Genomic DNA, 22,895 nt, shown 5'->3' with positions numbered 1-22,895 from the left:
ATTTTGGCGTGTGAATTTAACGATTTCTTTATAGTGTGGAAAAGCCGAAATATTTCCACAACTGAACTTTGACCTCCTCTTAGCCTGAACACAGTTAAAATATCTGTAAGTTTTGTTTTAATTATACGAATGATCAAGTGACCGTCCAGATAAATTCACACAGGCATATAATCAAAACCGCAATTGTGTCGCCTATATAGTCGTGACTTCGAGCGAGCTCGACGTATAATAAATAAAGATTATGTATTAAAACATATTGACATGTAACAATTGACACACGAGAATAAAAGCTCCATGGTGTTTTTTTACATTTGACATTTACAGATCCTCAGTGATACGAAAGCTGATTTTACGCTTTATAACGTATTGGGGTCCCATTTTTTAATAAGTCTTTGGGTTGACAGCGGTGATACAAGTTTGATACTGTTTAATGTTGTTTAGTCAACTAACGTTTGTGTATTTTGTATTTTGCCTAAAAGCATTATGAATAAAGCGTTCTTACAGCGATTTACATGTCGATCATTAACTTTAAATGTGATTATATTCGAGAAATTTGGGCAAGCCCCATTAACACCCTGATCCAAATATCCAATTTTTCAGCTCATTTACCTCTGCTCATTAACCCACACCTACTCCTTATCCGACAACTATCGGGTTGCTTCACTACCAGATCAGATTAATCAACTCTTTCTGTGAAGCACGTTGTCCCTTTGTAGTTCATATAGGTCTGTCCGAGGATCGATTAATGATGGGTCAACAATATGCAAAAGAGGATCAAAACCAGTTGCATCGTGATTATTAACATTGCTCGCAAATATAAATTTATTTATTTCAACATACAACATAACACTCACATTTTAGTAAATATTCTATATTTTATCACGAACTGAATTGTATCTTAAACAATTGTTGTAGGTGTTTTTATTTGGCTATACCTTGTCACAAAACACATGCATATATGCAGCTATTAAAAATACCACACAATTGTCGATATCATAGTACTTTTAATAATAATTATTTAATGTGTCACAGAAACACTGTTGCTGAACGTACGAATTCGAATTTTCTTTCTGAATTGGGTGTGTTTGTGAACATCGAATAGCAAACAATGTATCTATTAAACATGTCAGCATGGTAATAATCGAACTGTTGGAAGTTTGTGCTATAGTCCATTGACGTTCAAATGCGCATGTGAAACATCCGTGAACAACACAATTAAGGAGCTGCACATCATGCTGACCTAGCATAAGTAAAATACCATAGATACATTATGCTTTCATGAATAAAAGCATAAATAAAATCAACAGCCCTTACCAGTACCGGGTTACTATTCACCAAATTCAAATCTTTTGTTGGAACAATACGACCAATTAGGTCAACAAAACGAAACTTCATTAACATAATCAACATGTACTGCTCAACAACAATCGAAGAAGCAAAATATCACAAAAGTGCATGCATCATTGTTATAATTTGTATGTATAAGGGTATACCTCAAAGACACAAATGTCCGATGCACAACTGATCACAAAAGAATCCTACAAACGAGGAAGTTTTTAATTTCGTTTCATTATAAACAATAGATAATGATAAGTGCCATCCACGTTGTTAACATCCGCTATAACACATAACTCAAAATGAGATCGTATTTTCCGCACGTCCATTAACTTCCGTAGAGCAAAACTTGGTAGTTGAATTGAATTCTCAGTCATTCAGGATGGAACGTTATATTTACAGGAGAAGTAAAGCAAGTATTTCTAACACATGTGTACAAATAAATTTCACTAATAGCCCAATATAAAAAACATTGTTTTTGTGTATGTATAGGTGTGACAATTTTGTTTCTTAACTGAAAACCGAAGCATAATGTCTCCAGTAGAGCGATATCGAGAATGTCAAGGCTTAATTTAAGGGTTGTTTTGCATGACAATGTTGACTACCACGCTGTTATTTGTGTGCTAATTATTATCTAACTAAAATATGCTTTTTATCCGGACGTCTGAGCAACAGATATTACAAGTAGGCGCACAAGTTATTTTCATATTATTTTCAAGATTAAATAAGTTATACAGCGGAAATGTCATATTTGATATTATCATTATTACTTTGACCTTTGACTTTAAACTTTCATAAATCTTGAAGGTAACCAAATGAGTTTTTCGTGTACACAAATGTAGCGTATTAAATATTAGTATACAAAATATTTTACGCATTGGACAATTATAAACAACAGAAATTAAATTGGCAAAAATTCATACTATAAGCAATATCTTACATACAAAGAGCCCAGCCAATTAATCAATTAAGGGATACATGCTTCAGAACGATATCAGATGGCCAATACAGATGATAATTATAAATAGCATCTAACTATATGAGACGAACACATCAAGTTAATTATTCATTGTTTAACTTACTCATTAGACATGTCATCGGCAGGCAAGGAATGTAAATTACGGACTTCCTTATTCGTCTAACGCATATCATATTAATTCTCTATATTTAAGCATGTGGTTTTGCTCAAGATCCCGTTGGAAATTGACACGTCATAATTGGGTGTTCCAATCTATATTAATACACTGTTCGTCAGTAGAGGGTTGTAGGAGATTCACGTACAAAGCCGGACGTTACGGTCACACAAGTTGTTATTGTCATGGGGCCAAAAGGCTATTACATTGAACTTATAGTTTATAATATTTACGAACATTGGAAAGCTTTGTGTTGAAATTAAATCAAAATAAATAAATTGTTATGAACAATGAAAAGGACTTTGAGTACGTTTATTATTAGTTTTAAAGACTATGTCACAAAAATACCATGACTAGATATGAAGATTTTGAGTCAATAACAAAATAAAAAGTGGTGTATTTTTTCCATCAACATCATCCATAAAAATGCATTTTCACATGGTGAACACAATATGTAAAGTAACATTACCCATATACTTATACATATTGAGCGGGTATGAACTTATATCCCGCACTGGGGATTCCACCCATACACAGAATAGATCACTATATTGAACGTATATCCCACGTGATAGTAATATAAATACTGCGATTGTTTATTTGCACGTGTACACTTCACTGAAGAACTCGATCAGGAAGTCGGTGACGATTCCTTTGTCAGGAATGTTGGCCATCATTCCGTACACACCAGCGGTGCCCTTCTTTGCGAGGGCTTTGTTATCCTGAAAAATGAAACATTGAAAAAAACTACAGCCGTATGAGTTGCATTAAGCCATAAGGTTACACAAAGGACAAGGGAACTCCCGTCGATTAAAGTAAAAATCCATTGCTTGGAAGTAATACAGTCTGTGAGTTCAATACAATTTAAAGTCAACTCAAAAGTAATTTCTCTACGTAAAGGCTTTAGCAGTAATTAATACTTTAAACATTTACACATAACAATGCAGTATGCGTATGCTTATCTTCAGATTGTTGAAAATAAAAAACATAGGAACATTATAGCTTAATTACGTTTGTAATCTCACAAATTATTTATTGAAACGGGTAGACACCAGAACATTGTAAGATATCAACATAAATGTGTTTAATGAAACCTTAATGATATTGATGATGAATATCACTTTGTTCTTACATGTCCTTACTATTCTGATGGTAGGAAAACATTAATTCCAAAGTATTACAAATGTCGCCCCGATATGTTTAAGATTATCGAACTACTTAATAGTTAAAAAAAATGTGTTAAGAAAACTAGCCATGATTTGTTTAAAAGGCTTTGAAATGCGAGAAAATGTCTAATATATTCAGTATACATAATTTATCCCATTTTCACCGCGACATTGACGGTATAACACGTTGTGGAATATACTTGCTTGTATTCAACACTGTGGAATATACCTGTCGCGTGCACAGACTACTTTTTAAATGACGTCATGCGATATGCGCTAAAATTAGGTCGATATTGTTTGGTTCATTGATCGAATTTTAAGGTCACCCATTAGAAGAAAATGTGCATATTTTGCAGAAAAATATATATATGACATATTCACCAAAAGAAATGTTGAAATAAAATAACAAAAATACACGATTTTTGTTTTGTTATTTTTTTATTTATATTTACTTTACCACTGAATGATTTTTCATAAGAAACAAAGTCGACAAAACTTAAGCTTCAAAATTATTCAACCTTCAACCTTTAAATCTAGTCATATGACATAATTTTACGCCATCCATATAATGAATCAGCTGATTGATGGCGTCATAAAATGACATACTTATTGCGTCATTTTCCCCATTTGTTTTGACGATTTATTATAAACGCGACTTATTTCACATGTTTTCTACATGTACTGTATGTCGACATATCTGAATTGTCAATTGATCACATTTTTTTTATTTCGTGTAATGTGCATTGTTTATAACCAAAGCATATACTTTTGACATTTAACTTAAATATTAAGAATGTACAACAAGCCATACACATACCGCACAGTTCATGAATAATCTGTTATGTTTGCTTTCCTATTTAATTCACGTTAGGCATAGAGCTGTGTAAAGTATAAGATGGTAAAAATAGCACCACACTGGAATTGGGAACGTCCCATTTTGTACACGGGTATTTTCTACTGATTTATCTGTTGTGTACTGGAATGTTTTCCATTCTTTGTGTACTTATATATTAAATTATTTTCTCGTACAATAAGGGTATTTACCATAAATAAATAAAACATTGTGCAAGTTTCAACATAATTATGTTTGTATGCAGAAATCTGCAAATGCAACCGAGTTTACCAACGGCTATTATTAGATAAACTGCTCCGGTTCATTTGAACAGCAGAAATGTAGAGTACATGACGTAGCGTGTGACGAAGAAGAAAGTTTATCGCGTTCATAAACTCATTTGAATAAAGTGAGAGAATGGCATAAGGGTCTTTATTTAACTATGCTAAAATAATTATTAAAGACCCTAGATGCAAAATCGTGAATTATTGAGTTAAATGGATTATTAGATGGATTATAAAGGATAATTAGTTAAAAGTAAGATACTAGTTCTTACGTGTTTTGATTTTTGTTTGTTCTTTTGTCGTTCCCTGTTCTCGGGGAAATGATTTTAACATGGGCGCCATTGATGCATCGGATCACACACGGCATACCCATAACATTATATAAAAAAACACGTTCTGCGCGTCTTTAAATTCGTCGTCCGAAGTCGGAAAACGTATTGCCCTGTATATTTTGTCAAATAAAGTGTCAGTCGCTGCAATTGTCTGTTTACTCGTCAAAATTTTCAAGGTCTTCGATAGCTAAAGAAACTTCAGCGTACAGTTTATTTAGTATTGACAGATCTGTACAAAGTCGCGCCAGTCAAAAATCATAAAAAGCGACATTTAAAGTTATTGTAGCCAGAACTAGGTCGTCGATGGTGTACATGTATGTTGACATCGACAGCATTTTGTCAGGAGCAATCGCCGCCATATTGGATTTTGATCATTTTCTTTCGAAAATAAAATAAATTATAGTAAAGTAAAATCTTCTTTTCGCGGTCGTAATGTGTTAAAATACGCATACTGCGTAAAATTGAATGTAGGCATATGGTGATATTTTTACTTGTTTTACAGTTTGTGTGTGAATTTTTTAAAGACTATTTTGCGTACCAGAACAAATACATGTATATCACTACGCATGGTTACCTTTGTTAGATTTTAATTAAAACGCTTTTATGACTGAATTAAAATTATTGTTAAGGTTATTAGATCTATGTATGTTAAATGTCACGTTGAAAAAATCAAATGGGATAAATAGAATACTAGGATTAGCGTTCAATACAGAGAAGTTTATGTTGCTCGGCTCGAACACCGAAAGCGCTCGCCAAGGCTCGCGCTTCCGGCGTTCTAAGCCTCGCAACATAAACTTCTCTGTATTCAACGCTAACCTAGTATTCTCTATATATCTTTCATAAAGCAACTAAGCGTATAATAATGTAATACTTGTTGCAATCATTAAACAACGTTTTTACATTATGTGGTCACTCAGTATTAACCTCTTCCGTGTGACATCCTCGCCTAAACATGTTGTATTTCATTCCTTTTTGAATCGATCTTCCTTCGAAATGATGTATGTTTTGTATGTATGTGACAATTTCTTTTTCTTTGTAGTTGCCATACATAGCAATAGTATTAAGGAAAAGTGGCCTTTTAGCACAACCAGAATGTTACTTTCGTTTTATGAGATGACATTTGACAGTTTTACAGTATTAGTTACACATGCGATACATGTGGTTGTTATGAAGTTGTATTATATTGCATTGATTTATCCTCGAATATAATTGGTTTACACGAAATGTAAGGGATTATACCTGAACAAACAATTATTATTTTGTTATCACAAACTCTGATTTAACAAGGGCTGTTTGTAAAACATGCGTGCCACCCTTTTGGGCTGTCAGTTGTAGTGGCAGCCATTGTGTGAATACGCTTTTTGGCACTGTGACCTTGGCCTTTGACCTAGTGACCTGAAAATCAAAAGGGGTCATCTGCGAGTCATGATCAATGTACCTATGAAGTTTCATGATCCTAGGCATACACGTTCTTGAGTTATCATCCGGAAACCATTTTACTATTTCGGATCACTGTGACCTTGACCTTTGACCTAGTGACCTGAAAATCAATCGGGGTCATCTGCAAGTCATGATCAATGTATCTATGAAGTTTCATGATCCCAGGCATAAGCGTTCAAGAGTTATCATCCGGAAACCATTTTACTATTTCGGATCACCGTGACCTTGACCTTTGACCTAGTGACCTGAAAATCAATAGGGGTCATCTGCAAGTAATGATCAATGTACCTATGAAGTTTCATGATCCTAGGCTTAAGCGTTCTTTAGTTATCATCTGGAAACCATCTGGTGGACGGACGGACGTACGGATGGACGGACAGACATGTGCAAAACAATATACCCCCTCTTCTTCGAAGGAAGGCATAAAAATATACTATGCAAAGTCTGTCATAATTTAACGTTTTGTAATTTTTATAATTTCACAACATGCAGTGTTTTTGCCTATTATATACATGGATAACGGCAATACATATTAGAATCTTAAATAATTGAAATGTTTCCGAAATCACATTTTCAAAGATTTATTCAAACATCTGATTGTATGGACAAATGCAAATTCCACTATATACATATTAAGAATGGATTTCTTACATTCAGTATTTCTTTTAAAGTACAGAAAACAAATCTAAAACCAAGTGGAGTGATGCATATTGCTACATGTTATTGTAATCTATTCCAAAAGGCAATACCAAATGTGCCCTCTTGATAAGACAAACAAAATGAAACGATAAAATAATTATCTTTAGATCCACTACCATAAATAGACACAAGGCCTGTCTGTAAAAAAATATTTTTTTTGGGGGGGAAAGGGGGGGTAGGGGGGGGAGTAGGGGGGTGAGAGGGGGTATAATGTGGGGTGGGGCAATTTATTATATGTTTAAAAAAATGGGGGGTGGGGGCGTATGGGGGAGTGAGAGGGTGGTATAATGTGGGGTGTGGTAATGAATTAGATGTTTAAAAAAAATAATCTTTTTTTATGGGGGAGGGGATGGGGGATAGGGGGTTGAAGGCGTGAGATAGGGGTATAATGTGGGGTGTGGTAATTAATTAGATGTTAAACAAAAATGGGGGGGCTGGGGGTGGGGGGTTATGGGGGTGGGGGATGAGAGGGTGGTATAATGTGGGGTGTGGTAATTTATTAGATATTAAAAAAAATATTATTTTATTTGGGGGGGGGTGGGGAGTAGGGGGGGTAGAGGGAGTGAGAGGAGGGTATAATATGGGGTGTGGTAATTTATTAGCTGTTTAAAAAATCTTTTTATGGGGGGGGCGTAGGGGGGGGGTAGGGGAGAGTGAGAGGGGGGTATAATGTTGGGAGTGGTAATTTATAAGATGTTTAAAAAAATATTTTTTTGGGGGGGTGGGGGGTAGGGGGGGTGAGAGTGGGGTATAATGTGGGGTGTGGTAATTTATGAGATGATGTTTAAAAAAAATTGGGGGGATGAGGTGGGGGGGATTCTGGTAGGGGCGTGGGGTATTGTTTGGGTGGAATCCATTGTGGTATTCAGGTAAGTGTTGTTTTGTCAAAGTAATAATAAAATGTGATCATAAATGAAGAAGTTATGGCAAATTAAGCAAAATGTTCAATTATCTAAGTGTAAAAGGGGCCATAATTATTTCAAAATGCTTGACACAGTGGTCAGCTCTTGTTTATAGGTTGGGGTCATGTTGGTCAACAAGTATGCAACATATAAAAGTCATATGTCAAAGGATATAGGAAATATTTGAGGTAGTACGCAAACTTTTACATAGATTAATCAAATATATGCATATTCTAAGAATAAAAGAGGCAATAATTATGACAAAATGCTTGATAGAGTTGTCTCTTCTTGTTTATAGGTTGGGGTGAGTGAACTTGACCTTTGACCTAGTGACCTCAAAATCGATAGGGGTCATCTGCGAGTCATGATCAATGTACCTATGAAGTTTCATGATCCTAGGCATAAGAGTTCTTGAGTTATCATCCGAAAACCATTTTACTATTTCGGGTCACCATGACCTTGACCTTTGACCTAGTGACCTCAAAATCAATAGGGGTCATCTGCGAGTCATGATCAATGAACCTATGAAGTTTCATGATCGTAGCCATAAGCGTTCTTGAGTTATCATCCGGAAACCATTTTACTATTTCAGGTCACCTTGACCATGACCTATGATATAGTGACCTGAAAATCAATAGGGGTCAACTGCGAGTCATGTTCAATCTACCTATCAAGTTTCATGATCCTAGGCATAAGCGTTCTTGAGTTATTATCCGAAAACCATTTTAATATTTCAGGTCACCGTGACCTCGACCTTTGACCTAGTGACCTGAAAATCAATAGGGGTCATCTGCGAGTCATGATCAATGTACCTATGAAGTTTCATGATCCTAGGCATGAGCGTTCTTGAGTTATCATCCGGAAACCATTTTACTATTTCGGGTCACCGTGACCTTGACCTTTGACCTAGTGACCTGAAAATCAATAGGGGTCATCTGCCAGCCATTATCAATCTACCTACGAAGTTTCATGACCCTAGGCATAAGCGTTCTTGAGTTATCATCCGAAAACCATTTTATTATTTCAGATCACTGTGACCTTGACCTTTGACCTAAAGACCTGAAAATCAATACGGGTCATCTGCGAGTCATGATCAATCTACCTATCAAGTTTCATGATCCTACCTAAGCGTTCTTGAGTTATCATCCGGAAACCATTTGACTATTTCGAATCACTGTGACCTTGACCTTAGACCTAGTGACCTGAAAATCAATAGGGGTCATCTGCGAGTCATGATCAATCTACCTATCAAGTTTCATGATCCTACGCCTAAGCGTTCTTGAGTTATCATCCGGAAACCATTTTACTATTTCGGGTCACCGTGACCTTGACCTTTGACCTAGTGACCTCATAATCAATAACGGGTCATCTGCGAGCCATGATCAATGTACCTATGAAGTTTCATGATCCTAGGCCCAAGCGTTCTTGAGTTATCATCCGGAAACCACCTGGTGGACGGACCGACCGACAGACCGACCAACAGACCGACAGACCGACATGTGCAAAGCAATATACCCCCTCTTCTTCGAAGGGGGGCATAATAAGTTACGTAGAAACTTTCAGTACTTATCAAAATGATAATTTCTATTTATTTACTAAAAATTATAATTTGTCTCCGAACATTTCATGTTATAAGGCCGATGTGCGTTGATTTACACTACTTTCAACTATCCGGAAAGGAGTTCTTTATTAAAGGCCCTTAAAAATTGACGATCCGTAATTATTACCGATTTTGAAATTTTTGCATATTTTATTTATAAAGGTTATCAAAAAAGACAACTTGTTTTGAGCTCGAAAAACAGTGTCCTCCAAGTCAATTGTGTTTACAAAAAATCTGTTTATTTACATCGCTGTTTACTCAATCATGCCGAGCCATTCCGAGCCGGTTTTACCCTTACCGAACTCATGTTCTCTTTCTATGTTTTCGAGGTTATTGTGTTGTTCGTACTACGTCATCAATATATGCGTACTTTACGAAAGAAGCCGAGGAACATCAAATACATTGAAAGTGTACGGAAATTTCAAAGTTGTAAACATTTTTTAAATTATGAAACGGGTATACCTTCCGTTGTTGTTGACAACGTTGCACCTAAGCTGTGTTATAATTATTTTGTTATACACGAGTAACTGAAATCCGGTAAAAATTATACCAGTTTATATTCATAATAATTGGCTATGTCACCTTTACGAGCCTTTAATTGCAATGTTTGCTCTTTTTCATTCTTGACCGTTAAAAGGGTTATTTTTGACAAACCTTTATATTAATTTTAACAAACACAGCATCAAAAGAAATTACATAGCGAAACTCACAGTTCCAAACTCCCAAACATGGATCTCACCTTTGGTTTCCATGACATCGGCCACAGCCTGAATGTTAAGGTTGGAATCACTGGAACCAATTGCAAACGCCGACATGCATGGTTCTCCCATCAAACACAGGCCCTGATAGAAAAAACGCAAGTGTTTTCGGTTATGGCAGAAAATATCATCTATAAAACAAGTGGGGGAGTTGCTTTGGAAAAAGGAATTCCCATGGTTGAATACCAAAAAGAGCAGTGAAATATGTTTTAGCTAAATCATTTGTGTACATTTGCTCCTATCCACTGAGGTATGTAACTGGTTACTATACCCATTACTCTGGATGCATAACGCTCCGAATGTAATGTAAGGATCAAGTGGTCATGGTCCGCTTACGCTCAATATAGATATTACATTATACCGAACCGTTACCTTTATTTATACATGTGTGAAATATGTACCTGCACATTTAATAATATATAAATATACAGCTTAAAGAACGAGAACTGTATATGCATGTGAATCAAAATGGTTGCAGCGTGTACCTTTAAAGGTCGGCTTGACATCATTCCTATCTGACATAAGGATATGTGATAAAACGAAAGCATATTAACACAACAAAATATATTAAGTCATCAAGACCTTTTTCGCAGTAGATATAAGTTCATTAACTTTTCAAAGACGTAACACTAAAAGTGATCATTCGTATTAGAGATTGATGTGCGATTTCGTGTTGTGTTAAATTGTTTGTCGATTTGAAATTGTCCACCAATTAACGATATCGTTCTATTAACAAGATTTTTATCTTTCTGTACAAACTTGGGGTGTTCTTTGCTTATATTCGTATAGTCTTTCACAAACATCTATTATGAATGATGCTCATTATAGCATTGTGCACATAATACTCGAATACAACAAAACATACGACATTGTTTCTTTAAATTGACTAAAAGAATATTTGTTATACGCTTATAGACAGTATTGGAATTATACGTTAGATGATATATTTTATCTGTACAACAACGAAATCCAATGATAAATCCTACTACAATGCCGACGCCATGGCAAATTCAAAGTGATCAATGTGTATAATTGTTTTTAATCCCTATACGGTACCCTAATACTAGTAATTCTCGCTTTCATTTTGTCCGTGATGTCCATGATTTCGCGTGCTTTGGCCATGTACCCGCTTTCACCAAGTGCTTTCATAGCCGCCCATGCCGATGCAATGTTGCCGCCTTGAAATAGAATACTAGCTTTAGGAAAAGTGTTTCCCTCATCAATTGTTTTCATAGCCGTCTAGGTGGCAGCTATGTTGTCTGCTTGAACCAGATTAAAGCTTTTGCAATAATGCAAATGTTTGTACCAGTTCTCAACTAAATGGGAAAACCTTAAATCAAACAACAGTTTACCAAATATTGCAATGTTGCAATTGGAACCAAACAAACGCTTACATGATATTGAATTGTAATGATCATTGTCAAAACAATGACTTCATTGCCAAGCAAACAAGAGCACCGCATAACAGGTGCCCCGCTCGGCTGCGAAAGCTTGTCAGAATTTAAAAAAAAATGTTTTTTTTAGAGATCACTGTGACCTTGACCTTTGACCTAGTGAGCCTTAAATGGGTGTGGCGTGTAGAACTCATCAAGGTACATCTACATATTAAGTTTCAAAGTTGTGTGTTAAAGCACTTTGATTTTAGAGCCAATGTTCAAAACCTTAACAAACCTTGACACGGACGGCGGACCCGACGAGCTGGCTATGACAATACCTCGGGTTTTCTCCGAAAACAGCCGAGCTAAAAATTGAAACGTTAAACCAGCATCTTAAATAATATTACAATGCAGCCAATTTGTTTTCGGACAATTCCGTTGTTGCTAGAAATAACAAATTTATTCTAAACATTAAAAATACACAATACATATCAAAATTAATATATTTTTACAATCGAAACAGGCATAAGGACAATCCATTTAACGTTAATAAAGAATACTGTTTTAGAATTCAATGTTTAAAGAGTTTGTTCAGTCCCAAAGTGTGAAACTGTTCAATTCTCAAAAAAAGAAATAAACAGAACCTTAAACCCCCTATGTTACGCATCGACTGATGTTATGCGATTACACAGTTTTTATCATTTATAAAGTGTTAAGTTGTTATCTATCTTGTGGTCAGTAGTGTACAGGCAATCAGTGACTTGCCCTAAATAAACGACTTATCAATGTTTATAAAACAACATCTCCTGATTTTGTTTCTTGAGTTTCATGTACATGTTTATCATATATTTGTAAAATATCCGTCTCTTTAGTAATATTTAGAGAAAATACGTAATATTTAAGGTGAAGTTAGCTTTCTTTTAATAATTATGTTACAGTACTTTCGTTGCCTAAAAGTTATTGGCTTGAGTAAACGTTGTGATTTTAAAGTAAAACGTTCACGAGATATTGATTCACCTGGCCTGGTTCCCGCCATGCTGGGAGACCCGTACAGACCGCCGGGCCACTCCGAGTACGCATATATCTGGTGTTTCCGTATGTCCGCATTGCGGTACAGGATCACACTGGCGCCCTGGTAACAGAACAAAAAACGTTCATTCAGTATATAAAGGGGGAATAACTTGTTCGTCGTTTAAAATATATATATATATACATATTTAATAAAGGCTTAGTTTGTAATGCTTGTAATGAGACCTATATTGTTGGGATTACAATCAGTAGAATATGGAGAAATTAGTTTTATTAGCAATTTTTCATTGTACAGTGCAATGATCACATCTTTCAAACATATACAATAAAGTTGTCATTGGGAATTGATCGTTCTATACGTGAGTGACATTATTCACTTCAATTCTTATTTCTGATAAAACGTCAAAACCTTTCCGCGCCTAAGGTTGCTAAATGTGGAGACTTCTGTCAATATGCAAACCTTCACACTATAGCCGTATTTATGAACATCCGCCGACATGGAGATCACTCCGGGCACTCGGAAGTCAAATTTCGGGATTTTGTAACCCAGTTTTTCAACCCTGCCATGTTTAAACAATGAAATAAATATAGCAAGTGGATTGTGGTTCAACATTGTGGGGAAAAAGTGGAAAACTCGACTGTTCCAATAAATGTCAATGGTAAAGTTACAGTAATTAATGAAACGTAAACAAGTTCTACAATTTTCTGATATAAATTAAACAAGTTTTAAAACTCTCAAACTAATAGACAAACTCAAATTTGAAATGCAAATCACTTTATGAGAACCCAAAACATCAAGAATAAGAAATACATCTATAAAACTGCATGCACATATGCTGATAAATCCTATTATCCTTAATTAAACCTTTATTTGATCGGACTCACCAAGGTAACATGAAACCCCCAAAGCAAGCGTCCACATGAATTGGTATCCCTTTGCGAAGGGCCAGTGCCCCTATTTCTTCTATTGGGTCCATTACACTGTGACAGAACTGTGGTGCCGATGCCTCCATGAGCACTGTGTCCGAATTTATAGCCTGTCCGAATTGAAGAGAACATCATATTTGAACTTAAACACTTCATAAACATGACAAACTATTATTAATATTTGAACTAGTTGGAAACATTTTCATTTATTTAAAACTAATACACATAGACTGATTTTTATATTTTTTTCTAGGTTATTAGCATCGAATAATTATTTTAACGTTTAGTATGTTGGCATAATAAAAATAAACGAACTCATAATGTTGTCAGTAAGTTATTAACAGATTAAGATAAAAATTAAAATTTGAAAAAAAGAGAACAAACAAGACTATAATAATGATATTTAAATGATAATAACACTGATGATGATGATGATGAGGAGGAGGAGGAGGGGGAGGATGATGATGATGATGATGATGATGATGATGATGATGATGATGATGATGATGATGATGATGATGATGATGATGATGATGATGATGATGATGATGATGATGATGATGATGATGATGATGATGATGATGATGATGATGCTGATACGAGCAGAATTATTCATTATGACACAAACCTGTTCGATGGCCTTCACATCTGCCCTAAAGTCCTTGTCCATGGGAGTGTGAATGACATCCATGTCAAAGTAGTGGGCAGCCTTGTCTATGGTCGGATGAACCGATATCGGGTTCACCTATGTCCATATGTTGTTATGTAATATAAATTCAAGAAACGTTTTCACTGATTGTCGAAACAACAGTTTTTCAATATATTAAATATTTTCAATAGATTCAAACTAATTAATTCCTCTGTACATCAGGATGCGAAATATTACTACCTTACTTGATAGTCTTAGATAGCAACCTAACAGCACTTAATCATGTAATACATACTGTGCATACACACACGTAGTGGGTGCTACTAGAAATAGCGAGTTCTACGAGGAGTAATTAAAAAAAAATGTCTTTTGTAAAATATAGTATCATCTGTTGAATTTAAAACAAATTTATTCTGTAGGTATTACTTCAATAAGATAAATGAAATGCCAATAATACATATCCACTGCCCCTATTGAGACGTATCAAGATATGTAGCCTACGTTGTTTCCATTGGCGTTATTGATATGGTGTTCCTCTTGAGACCGGGGGATCACGGGAACGCCCCCACATTTGGCGTTCTTAAGAAATCCACAAAGACATAAAGTACTGGTTCTACCAAGGATACGGACTCGAGAAAATTATCATAAGCGAAAACTTTAGATTTAATCAAGCTAAAATAAATATGTTTAAACTAAGATATGTAACTCACGATATTTGGTCGCCGGATGTGGGGGCGCTGCGCTCGACCATAGTCCCTGAAGGTCTTCACCGCCATCAGGTTGCTCTCTGTACCACCGGAAGTGAGGAACCCAACCACCTCGCGGTCACCGTTCAACATGGCGGCGGTCATACTCACCACTTCCGTTTCCATTAGTCTGTAAACAGGGGCAAGTTGAATGGAAGTTTTGTTACGTGTATTTTTTTAAAAAGCTGGAGCTATTTAAAAAAAATTCATTTGAATTTAAGGCATAAGCGGACATCATTACGCTGGCGTATTAATTCAGTTTTAGTTTAGATTTCAATATCTTAAAACTCTATATTATTGAAGTTGGCGTCTAAATTTGACGGCATTCAGCTTCTCACGAAAAGAAATTAATATTAATACGATTCGCGCAAAATATTGAAGTTATTTTGCAACTTTTTATGGACAGGTAGCTCGGTCGTAAAATTTGCATTCGAACAATGAAAACCAGGTGACGTGAATCAGAACCAGAAAATGGCGTTAAACTGTGAAATAGCCCACACAGTTTATACACTAATGCTTGATAATTCTTGATTAAACCGCCCATTGACAATTAATATTTAGGGAAAATACACATTTAGAAAAACAAGATGCAAACCTACAATTGTGAAACACCATTCGCTTCAGCTTGTTCTAAGGCTATTGCATAAAGACATGAAACAACTCCTTCCGTAAAAGCCCCTTTTCAACGAAAATATAGGCATCGTACTCTGGGAAAACGGAGTTTGTCGTCCCAGATTACCTTGTGCAGTCCGCATGTGCGTAAACAGTCGACCCATATTACCTTGTGCAGTCCGCATGTGCGTAAACAGTCGTCCCATATTACCTTGAGCAGTCCGCATTTGCGTAAACAGTCGTCCCATATGACCTTGTGCATTCCGCGTAAAGTGTCGTCCCACATTACCTTGTGCAGTCCGCCTAAAGAGTCGTCCCATATTACCTTGTGCAGTCCGCATGTGCGTAAAGATTGGTCCCATATTACCTTGTGCAGTCCGCATGTGCGTAAAGAGTCGTCCCATATTACCTTGTGCAGTCCGCGTAAAGAGTCGTCCCACATTACCTTGTGAAGTCCGCATGTGCGTAAAGAGTCGTCCCATATTACCTTGTGCAGTCCGCGTAAAGAGTCGTCCCACATTACCTTGTGCAGTCCGCATGTGCGTAAAGAGTCGTCCCAGATTTCCTTGTGCAGTACGCTATGATGTGCGTAAAGAGTCGTCCCAGATTACCTTGTGCAGTCCGCATGTGCGTAAAGAGTTGTCCCATATTACCTAATGCAGTCCGCATACATGTGCGTAAAGATTCGCCCCATATTACATTGTGCAGTCCGCATGTGCGTAAAGAGTCGTCCCAGATTACCTTGTGCAGTCCGCTTAGATGTGCGTAAAGAGTCGTCACATATTACCTTGTAAAGTCCGCATGTGCGTAAAGAGTTGTCCCATATTACCTAATGCAGTCCGCATACATGTGCGTAAAGAGTCGTCCCATATTAGCTTGTGCAGTTCTCACAGGCTTATCACGTACGAAACAGTTCACTTTCATGGATTTATTTTAGTCTTTTCTTAACGAAAATCCAGTTAAAGTGCAAAGTTCCGTCCCTAATTAGCCTGTGCGGACAACACAGTCGGGGGAGAACTTAACGCGTGAAAATAAAGCCCTTATTCACAGAGCAAGTATCAATATGTATGTGGGGAAACTACCAATTCAAAGACGTTATGCAAACCTTAGAGCTGGGAAGATCATTGGGTTAAGTGCATTTTCGTGCATGAAGGCATGGAAGAATTCCTTTACAATTTTGTCGTGCTCTGCGGAGTGACCCGTCTTCTCTGAAACGATTTGAAGATGTTTATAAGACATCGGTATTGTTACAAATTGTAATTATTCTGATTAAGTTAATGCATAGATATAGATAAGTATGGATATTGAACGTGGGTTCTTGAAGTAACGATGCAACACAATATGTTAACGGTATATTGTAAAATGATTAACACTCTTGCTGTAATAATGTTAACTGTATTTATGATCAACGTAAGAACTCGGTATGTAGTTTTTACTAAAGTTGTCTTAGCTCAATGACATTTAACTAAGACATACCTTAAGGCATGATCAGTTTTCATACCGTTACGTTGCATACATTAGTTTCCGTGTTGAAAAAGAGTAAGCTAAACTAAATGAATGAATAACCCATTAAATACCGGGTATCGTGTCATTTAGTTCGTTAACACGTGCACGGACAAATCCATGTGAGGTTATTGGGTAATTCATGAACACTTATTCCGAAATGTTCGTCTTCAAATTGTTTAACGCTTGAAAAGTGACCAGATTTGTCGTTCTTTCGCCCAGTTTGTGCGCTCTTGCGTCTCTGGTATGTCGATCGGTTGCGTTAGCAGGTTCGAAAGGCGACAACACGACACCAGGGGCCAAAAAGATTAAATGACAATTCTGGTTATATTATACTAAGTAGTCGAGTCATGTAGTTTGCTGTACTCTCTAAAATATCATGTTCATTTCTCAATCCCTGAAGTATGATAAAATTAGAGACTCTAGCAAAAAAAATGCACGGAAAAAATATTACATTAAACTAGAAAACGGCCGGTAAAAAGAAGGTGCAAAAACAGTCGATTTTGATTTTTTGTCAAGTTCTTTCTAGGTTTGGACATTACATAGCTTTTTATTGCTTAAATCGATTCAGCTTATAATGCCCTTTAAGAAAGGATATGATTATGGGGGTTTCTATTTGCAAAATGTTGCATTTGTTTCCGCTTAATATTCTCTGGTGTAGGCAGATTCAAAAGGCGACACAACGACATGTCAACGCGAAAACGTTCAATGTTACTTTAATGGGCATCGTGACGTCATAATTATATAAAGTATTAATGACAATATAAATTTTTAACGACGAACGAAGCATAATTATGCCATATTCACTGCATCGATTGAATGGATAGTTCAAATCAGCGGTTGTATTTATTGATAGCTATATCTGTTAAAAGAATTATTAGACAAAAAACTTAGCATGGTAGTGGATTCGTTATTTAAGGCAATTCGTGATCTGACAAAAAACAAACTCATGGGCCAATTACTCTGTCAACGAATAGCCACACATTGTAGCTGGTAACCAATATACATGTACGAAATATGGTATACTATGTGACTTCGCAATTTAAAGTAGGTATTTGAATTCAAACAACAATTGACAATATTTGATTCCTTTATAGCGACCAACATTATCATATAAATTTTACAGACAACTTTACTTATAGATTTAAAAACAATATTGCTATTCGTACATACACATGGTTTTCACAACAAGTTTTGACTTAGTATCGACATTTTTACGAAATCACATTTTTACATAAGCTGAAATTTATTCAATAATTTATTTTCAGTAAATATTTCAATGACTTAATAAAAATGATACTGTTTATCATTTAATGATACTGTTAAACCAGTTTAAGTTTACTGTGAACTACATTATAACATGTATTTCTTGAACATCTAAGCTCTTGATGCTTGTTTATCCTTAATTTGTTAAGATTGTGTAAATTATAATCATATATTTAGTTCGGAAACATTCGGTATCCAACTTACGTTAACTTTAATTTATGTACAAAAAAAACAAGATGTGTTTATGAAACACTATGTCCCCTATATATTTGACCTTTGACCTTGTAGGATGACCTTGACCGCTCACCTATCAAAATGTGCAGCTCCATGAGATACACATGCATGCCAAATATCAAGTTGCTATCTTCAATATTAACGGCCACCGGAAAAACTTTGCGAAACCGAAATTTCGCAAACTTAAGTACCCTTTTTCTTGAAGGTTTGCTTATTTGTGATAAAGTATAAGATGAAAGTCTAACTTGTGATTAATAATTGGTTATTTTTGCTTGTTAAATGCGTTTTCTTCACTATGAACTTTATTTGCAAAGTTGGGGTTCCCATGGGATTTTTGTATTGTCCCATGGGATTTTTCATTATCCCATGGGAATTTTGGTTTTCCCATGGGATTTTTCTCCAGCTTTTTTTATGGGAGAAAAAATCCCATGGGTTTTTCAAAAACATAAAACACGTTCGTTTGTGCTTAGTTATCGATTTTAAGCATTGTTAAAGCATTTGTGCTTATTTTCGTTCAATTTACTTTAATAGAAAAAAAATCCCATTTTTTTATGGGAAAAAAAATTCCCATGGGATTTTTTTCTGATTTTTAGAGATTTATTCATGTTACCTTCAGAAACACTACCTTTTAACAAATGATGAGCATTTCTCGCGATTTCAACGCGTTAAATCGTGTTTAAAAAAAAATAAAAAACCCATGGGATTTTTTGACCCATGGGATTTTTTCCCATGGGATTTTTTTCCAATGGGATTTTTTTTAAGGTATAAGTTTCTAAAAGATATATAATAATAATAATAATAATAATAATAATAATAATCGTGCTCAATATGATGAATTTGTACTTTAAAGCGACTAACATTTTTATTCGAGACGATCGTCGAGTCCGAATGGTGAGTATAAGAGCAATTTACCAGTACAAATAAATCTCACTTGTGTAGAGAACGCTACCGTACTATAAAATAATCTTGATAATAAGTCATATCATTTCTCGACAGAAAATGAAAACAGTATCCATATTGATGTCAGCAATTTCACTTGCTATGATAAATATTGACAAAATGAAAAACCTTGACAATAATTCCGTGTCGGATACGCATTAGATTATAGCAATCAAATTCATATAAGCATTGATAAGATAATATGCGAAAATGGGTCTTATGTCAAATACGGCCAGCGTAGCTCCATTCCATAATGTCCGGTATTAAGTCACGTCAAGTTTCGTGGTCGAATTATAGCATAATAATCATTTTCACATTACGCGAATCATATGAGTTTCCCTACATATATTGTGTTAAAATTTATGTTACACTAATGTGCGATGATGAAAAGGGGATTTCGGTAATTCTACATTCGCCCGCCTAGTACCGAAATCCCCATATTTACGCCTTAAAGGGTCAATAGGTCATCGGTATGAATGGTTTTTGACTTCACATGAATGTTAAGGTGCAAAAAAATGATATTAATTTTAATTATTAAGCACTCTTGACAGCATTAAGTTGCCTCTCAGTGGGGATTTCGGTAATTCTACACTAGAACTTAAACGCGCGCCGGTACCGAAATCCTGCTGTACAAACCTTCAAGTGTCAACACAATTATTATAGTGTTTTTTTTCATTAGCAACCAGTGACATGTATTATCTCCCATTCGGTTTCTTCTTTTGGAAAATAATTAGCGGGGATTTCGGTACTGCTACATTCGTACGCCCAGAGCCGAAATCACCCATGTTTACGCCAATTCCAAATATTACGCCTTAAAGGGTCTATATGTCATTATGTTTGGGTTTTGGCTTTGCATTAATGTTGATTTGTACACAATCATATTAGTGTTAATCATTTAAACAATCTTATCAGAATATTTTTTCCATTATTAAATAGTTTATTAATGTGAAAAATGTGTAAACGAATGTAAAAAGGGTAAAATGTACATTTAAAACATTGGTTACACAAAAGTATATGTAAATATAACATGACATAGTAATAATAAGTCTTCAGAAAGTATTTTCCCAATTAATCTGATGAAACAAATGATATCGTACTACCTTATTTACAATATGCTATACACTTTTGCAATTTAGTTATCAAGGTTTAATCAAAGCATAAATCAGCATATGTTGCCTCTTAGCGGGGATTTCGGTAATTCTTAACAAGCACATAAACCCGCGCCGGTACCGAAATCCCCGCTGTACAAACCTTCAAGTGTACAAAAATACTGATTTAGGTTTAAATAAAGGGAACAATAGTATTTTTGGCCACCAAAAAGCACTTCCGCGTCAACAAAACGATTGAAATTATGTCAGAAACCCAGCTTTTCATTGTATATATGTTGCAATACACCATCGGCCGCCGAGAGCGGAATACTGCGCTTGGCCGCTTAACAATGTGGATTGCATCAAATTAAATGTCAATTTTCGATTTTATTACAAAAATAAACACTGCCTTTTTATAAATATGTCAAGCACGTACACTTAACAAAAAATCGATATATCTTAATGTAATGTAGAAAAGAAAAGCGCTTTATATATAACAATGTTTTATAATGTCTCTCTGGTTGAGAAAAACAACTAAACAAAACCATGTAGAACATATAATATGTTTTCATAATTAAAAAAAATATTTAATGATGCACGTGATGTTTTATAATTGATATAAGTTCACGTGTCATTGAACGAGTCAAGGGAGAGATGCGAATTAAATTACGCATAATTAAAAACTGATACTATACTGTCAGCTTTATTTATAAATTGTGTTCCATCGCGCCAATATATTCATTGTTCCATGAAATTGTGTATAAAAGCAAAACGATTGAAATTATGTCAGAAATCCTGCTTTTCACATGAAATGATCTTTAACACTTTATTTATTCCAATCAGTTAAATAACAAATACAATAATAGGGGAAGTCTATACTGTGTATTAGAAACTTGTTGTGGTGATCCCTATCTTATCCGCTCAATACACATCCACCTGGCTACTGTACAGAAAAAATTAGATTTACTTCCAAAATAACTGATTTCATTAATTGCTAACTTGTTGTCTACATTTTAAATTAACAACGATAATGGATCAACATCACCGTTGCACAATTATTAAGTTCACAGTAATCTGTACTTTAAATAGAGATAGCCTAATTAAAGACGGTGCTAATAAAGAACAAAGCGTGAATGTGGATATTAATAAATTAGATCCTTTTTTGCATGACACTGGCAGTATATCATTTTATCTTATATAAATAAGCCACATTTAAGACATGGATAAAATTAAAATAAGACACATTTGCATCTTTCATTTCTTGAAAAAAAAATAAGCACGCAGTCACATATAAATAAGATACATTGAAGACACAGAAAAAAATAAATAAGACACATTTGCATCTTTCACTAAATTTTCTTAAAAAAACATGTGAAACTGAAGAAAAACATTTATTACTGACACATTATTCTAAAAGTCGACTGACAACTTAAGTTCAAAGAGGGATTTACAATTAAATAAGATCCATTTTCGCATGATGCTGGTTGTAGAGCAAGCAATACATTTCTTACTGACACATTATTCTAAAAGTCGACAGGCAACATAAATTGAAAGAGGGAACCACAATTAAATAAGATCAATTTTCGCATGATACTGGTTGTATAGCAAGTAGTCACATATTAATTACAGCTTGCATTAGTTGCAATAATTTTGTTAAGTGCGCGTGCTTCTGAACGTTGCGTTAAGCGAGAGTGTTGTCATTTTGTTAGTTTTATATTTTGGTATTATGTATGATTATTGCTTGTTTTGAATTTGAAATAAACGCTTTCTGGCAAATAAGCATCGTCTTAATTTTAATACAAATAATGAACATTTGACATACAAAATGTCCAATAACATACCGGCAATAACATTATATATATGTTAATTTCTTTGCATGTTTATACCGAAATTATAGCCGACATCGGCCTTTAGAGAAATTTTTTGACACACTTTAACACATCAAACATGCATGATAGTTCTTTTTTCATATGATATTCCCCTGGTTGCTTACCGGTGTATTGGTGCAGTTGATAACCCCGCCGGGACTACAGTAGGGTGCTAAT

At 35.2% G+C, this 22,895-nt stretch overlaps 2 protein-coding genes across 2 annotated transcripts in view; both read right to left on the bottom strand.

Annotated features, from left to right (window-relative positions):
* LOC127857120 (uncharacterized) overlaps positions 1–13,697 on the bottom strand; it is a 123,331-nt gene extending 109,634 nt beyond the window's left edge. Inside the window, exons 1-4 of the mRNA XM_052393480.1 lie at positions 13,347–13,697; positions 12,875–12,989; positions 11,538–11,659; positions 10,463–10,565 (exon numbers count right to left, since the gene is read on the bottom strand). Coding sequence (XP_052249440.1) covers positions 10,463–10,565; positions 11,538–11,659; positions 12,875–12,989; positions 13,347–13,499 — 493 coding nt within the window. The 5' untranslated portion in view covers positions 13,500–13,697. The remainder of the gene's footprint in view (positions 1–10,462; positions 10,566–11,537; positions 11,660–12,874; positions 12,990–13,346) is intronic.
* The window catches only part of LOC127857122 (uncharacterized), a 139,770-nt gene that overhangs the window by 97,904 nt on the left and 18,971 nt on the right, over positions 1–22,895 (bottom strand).

Source organism: Dreissena polymorpha, chromosome 14 (assembly GCF_020536995.1).
Source record: "Dreissena polymorpha isolate Duluth1 chromosome 14, UMN_Dpol_1.0, whole genome shotgun sequence".
Lineage (NCBI taxonomy): Eukaryota > Metazoa > Mollusca > Bivalvia > Myida > Dreissenidae > Dreissena > Dreissena polymorpha.
This window is presented reverse-complemented; position numbering and strand designations above follow the sequence as displayed.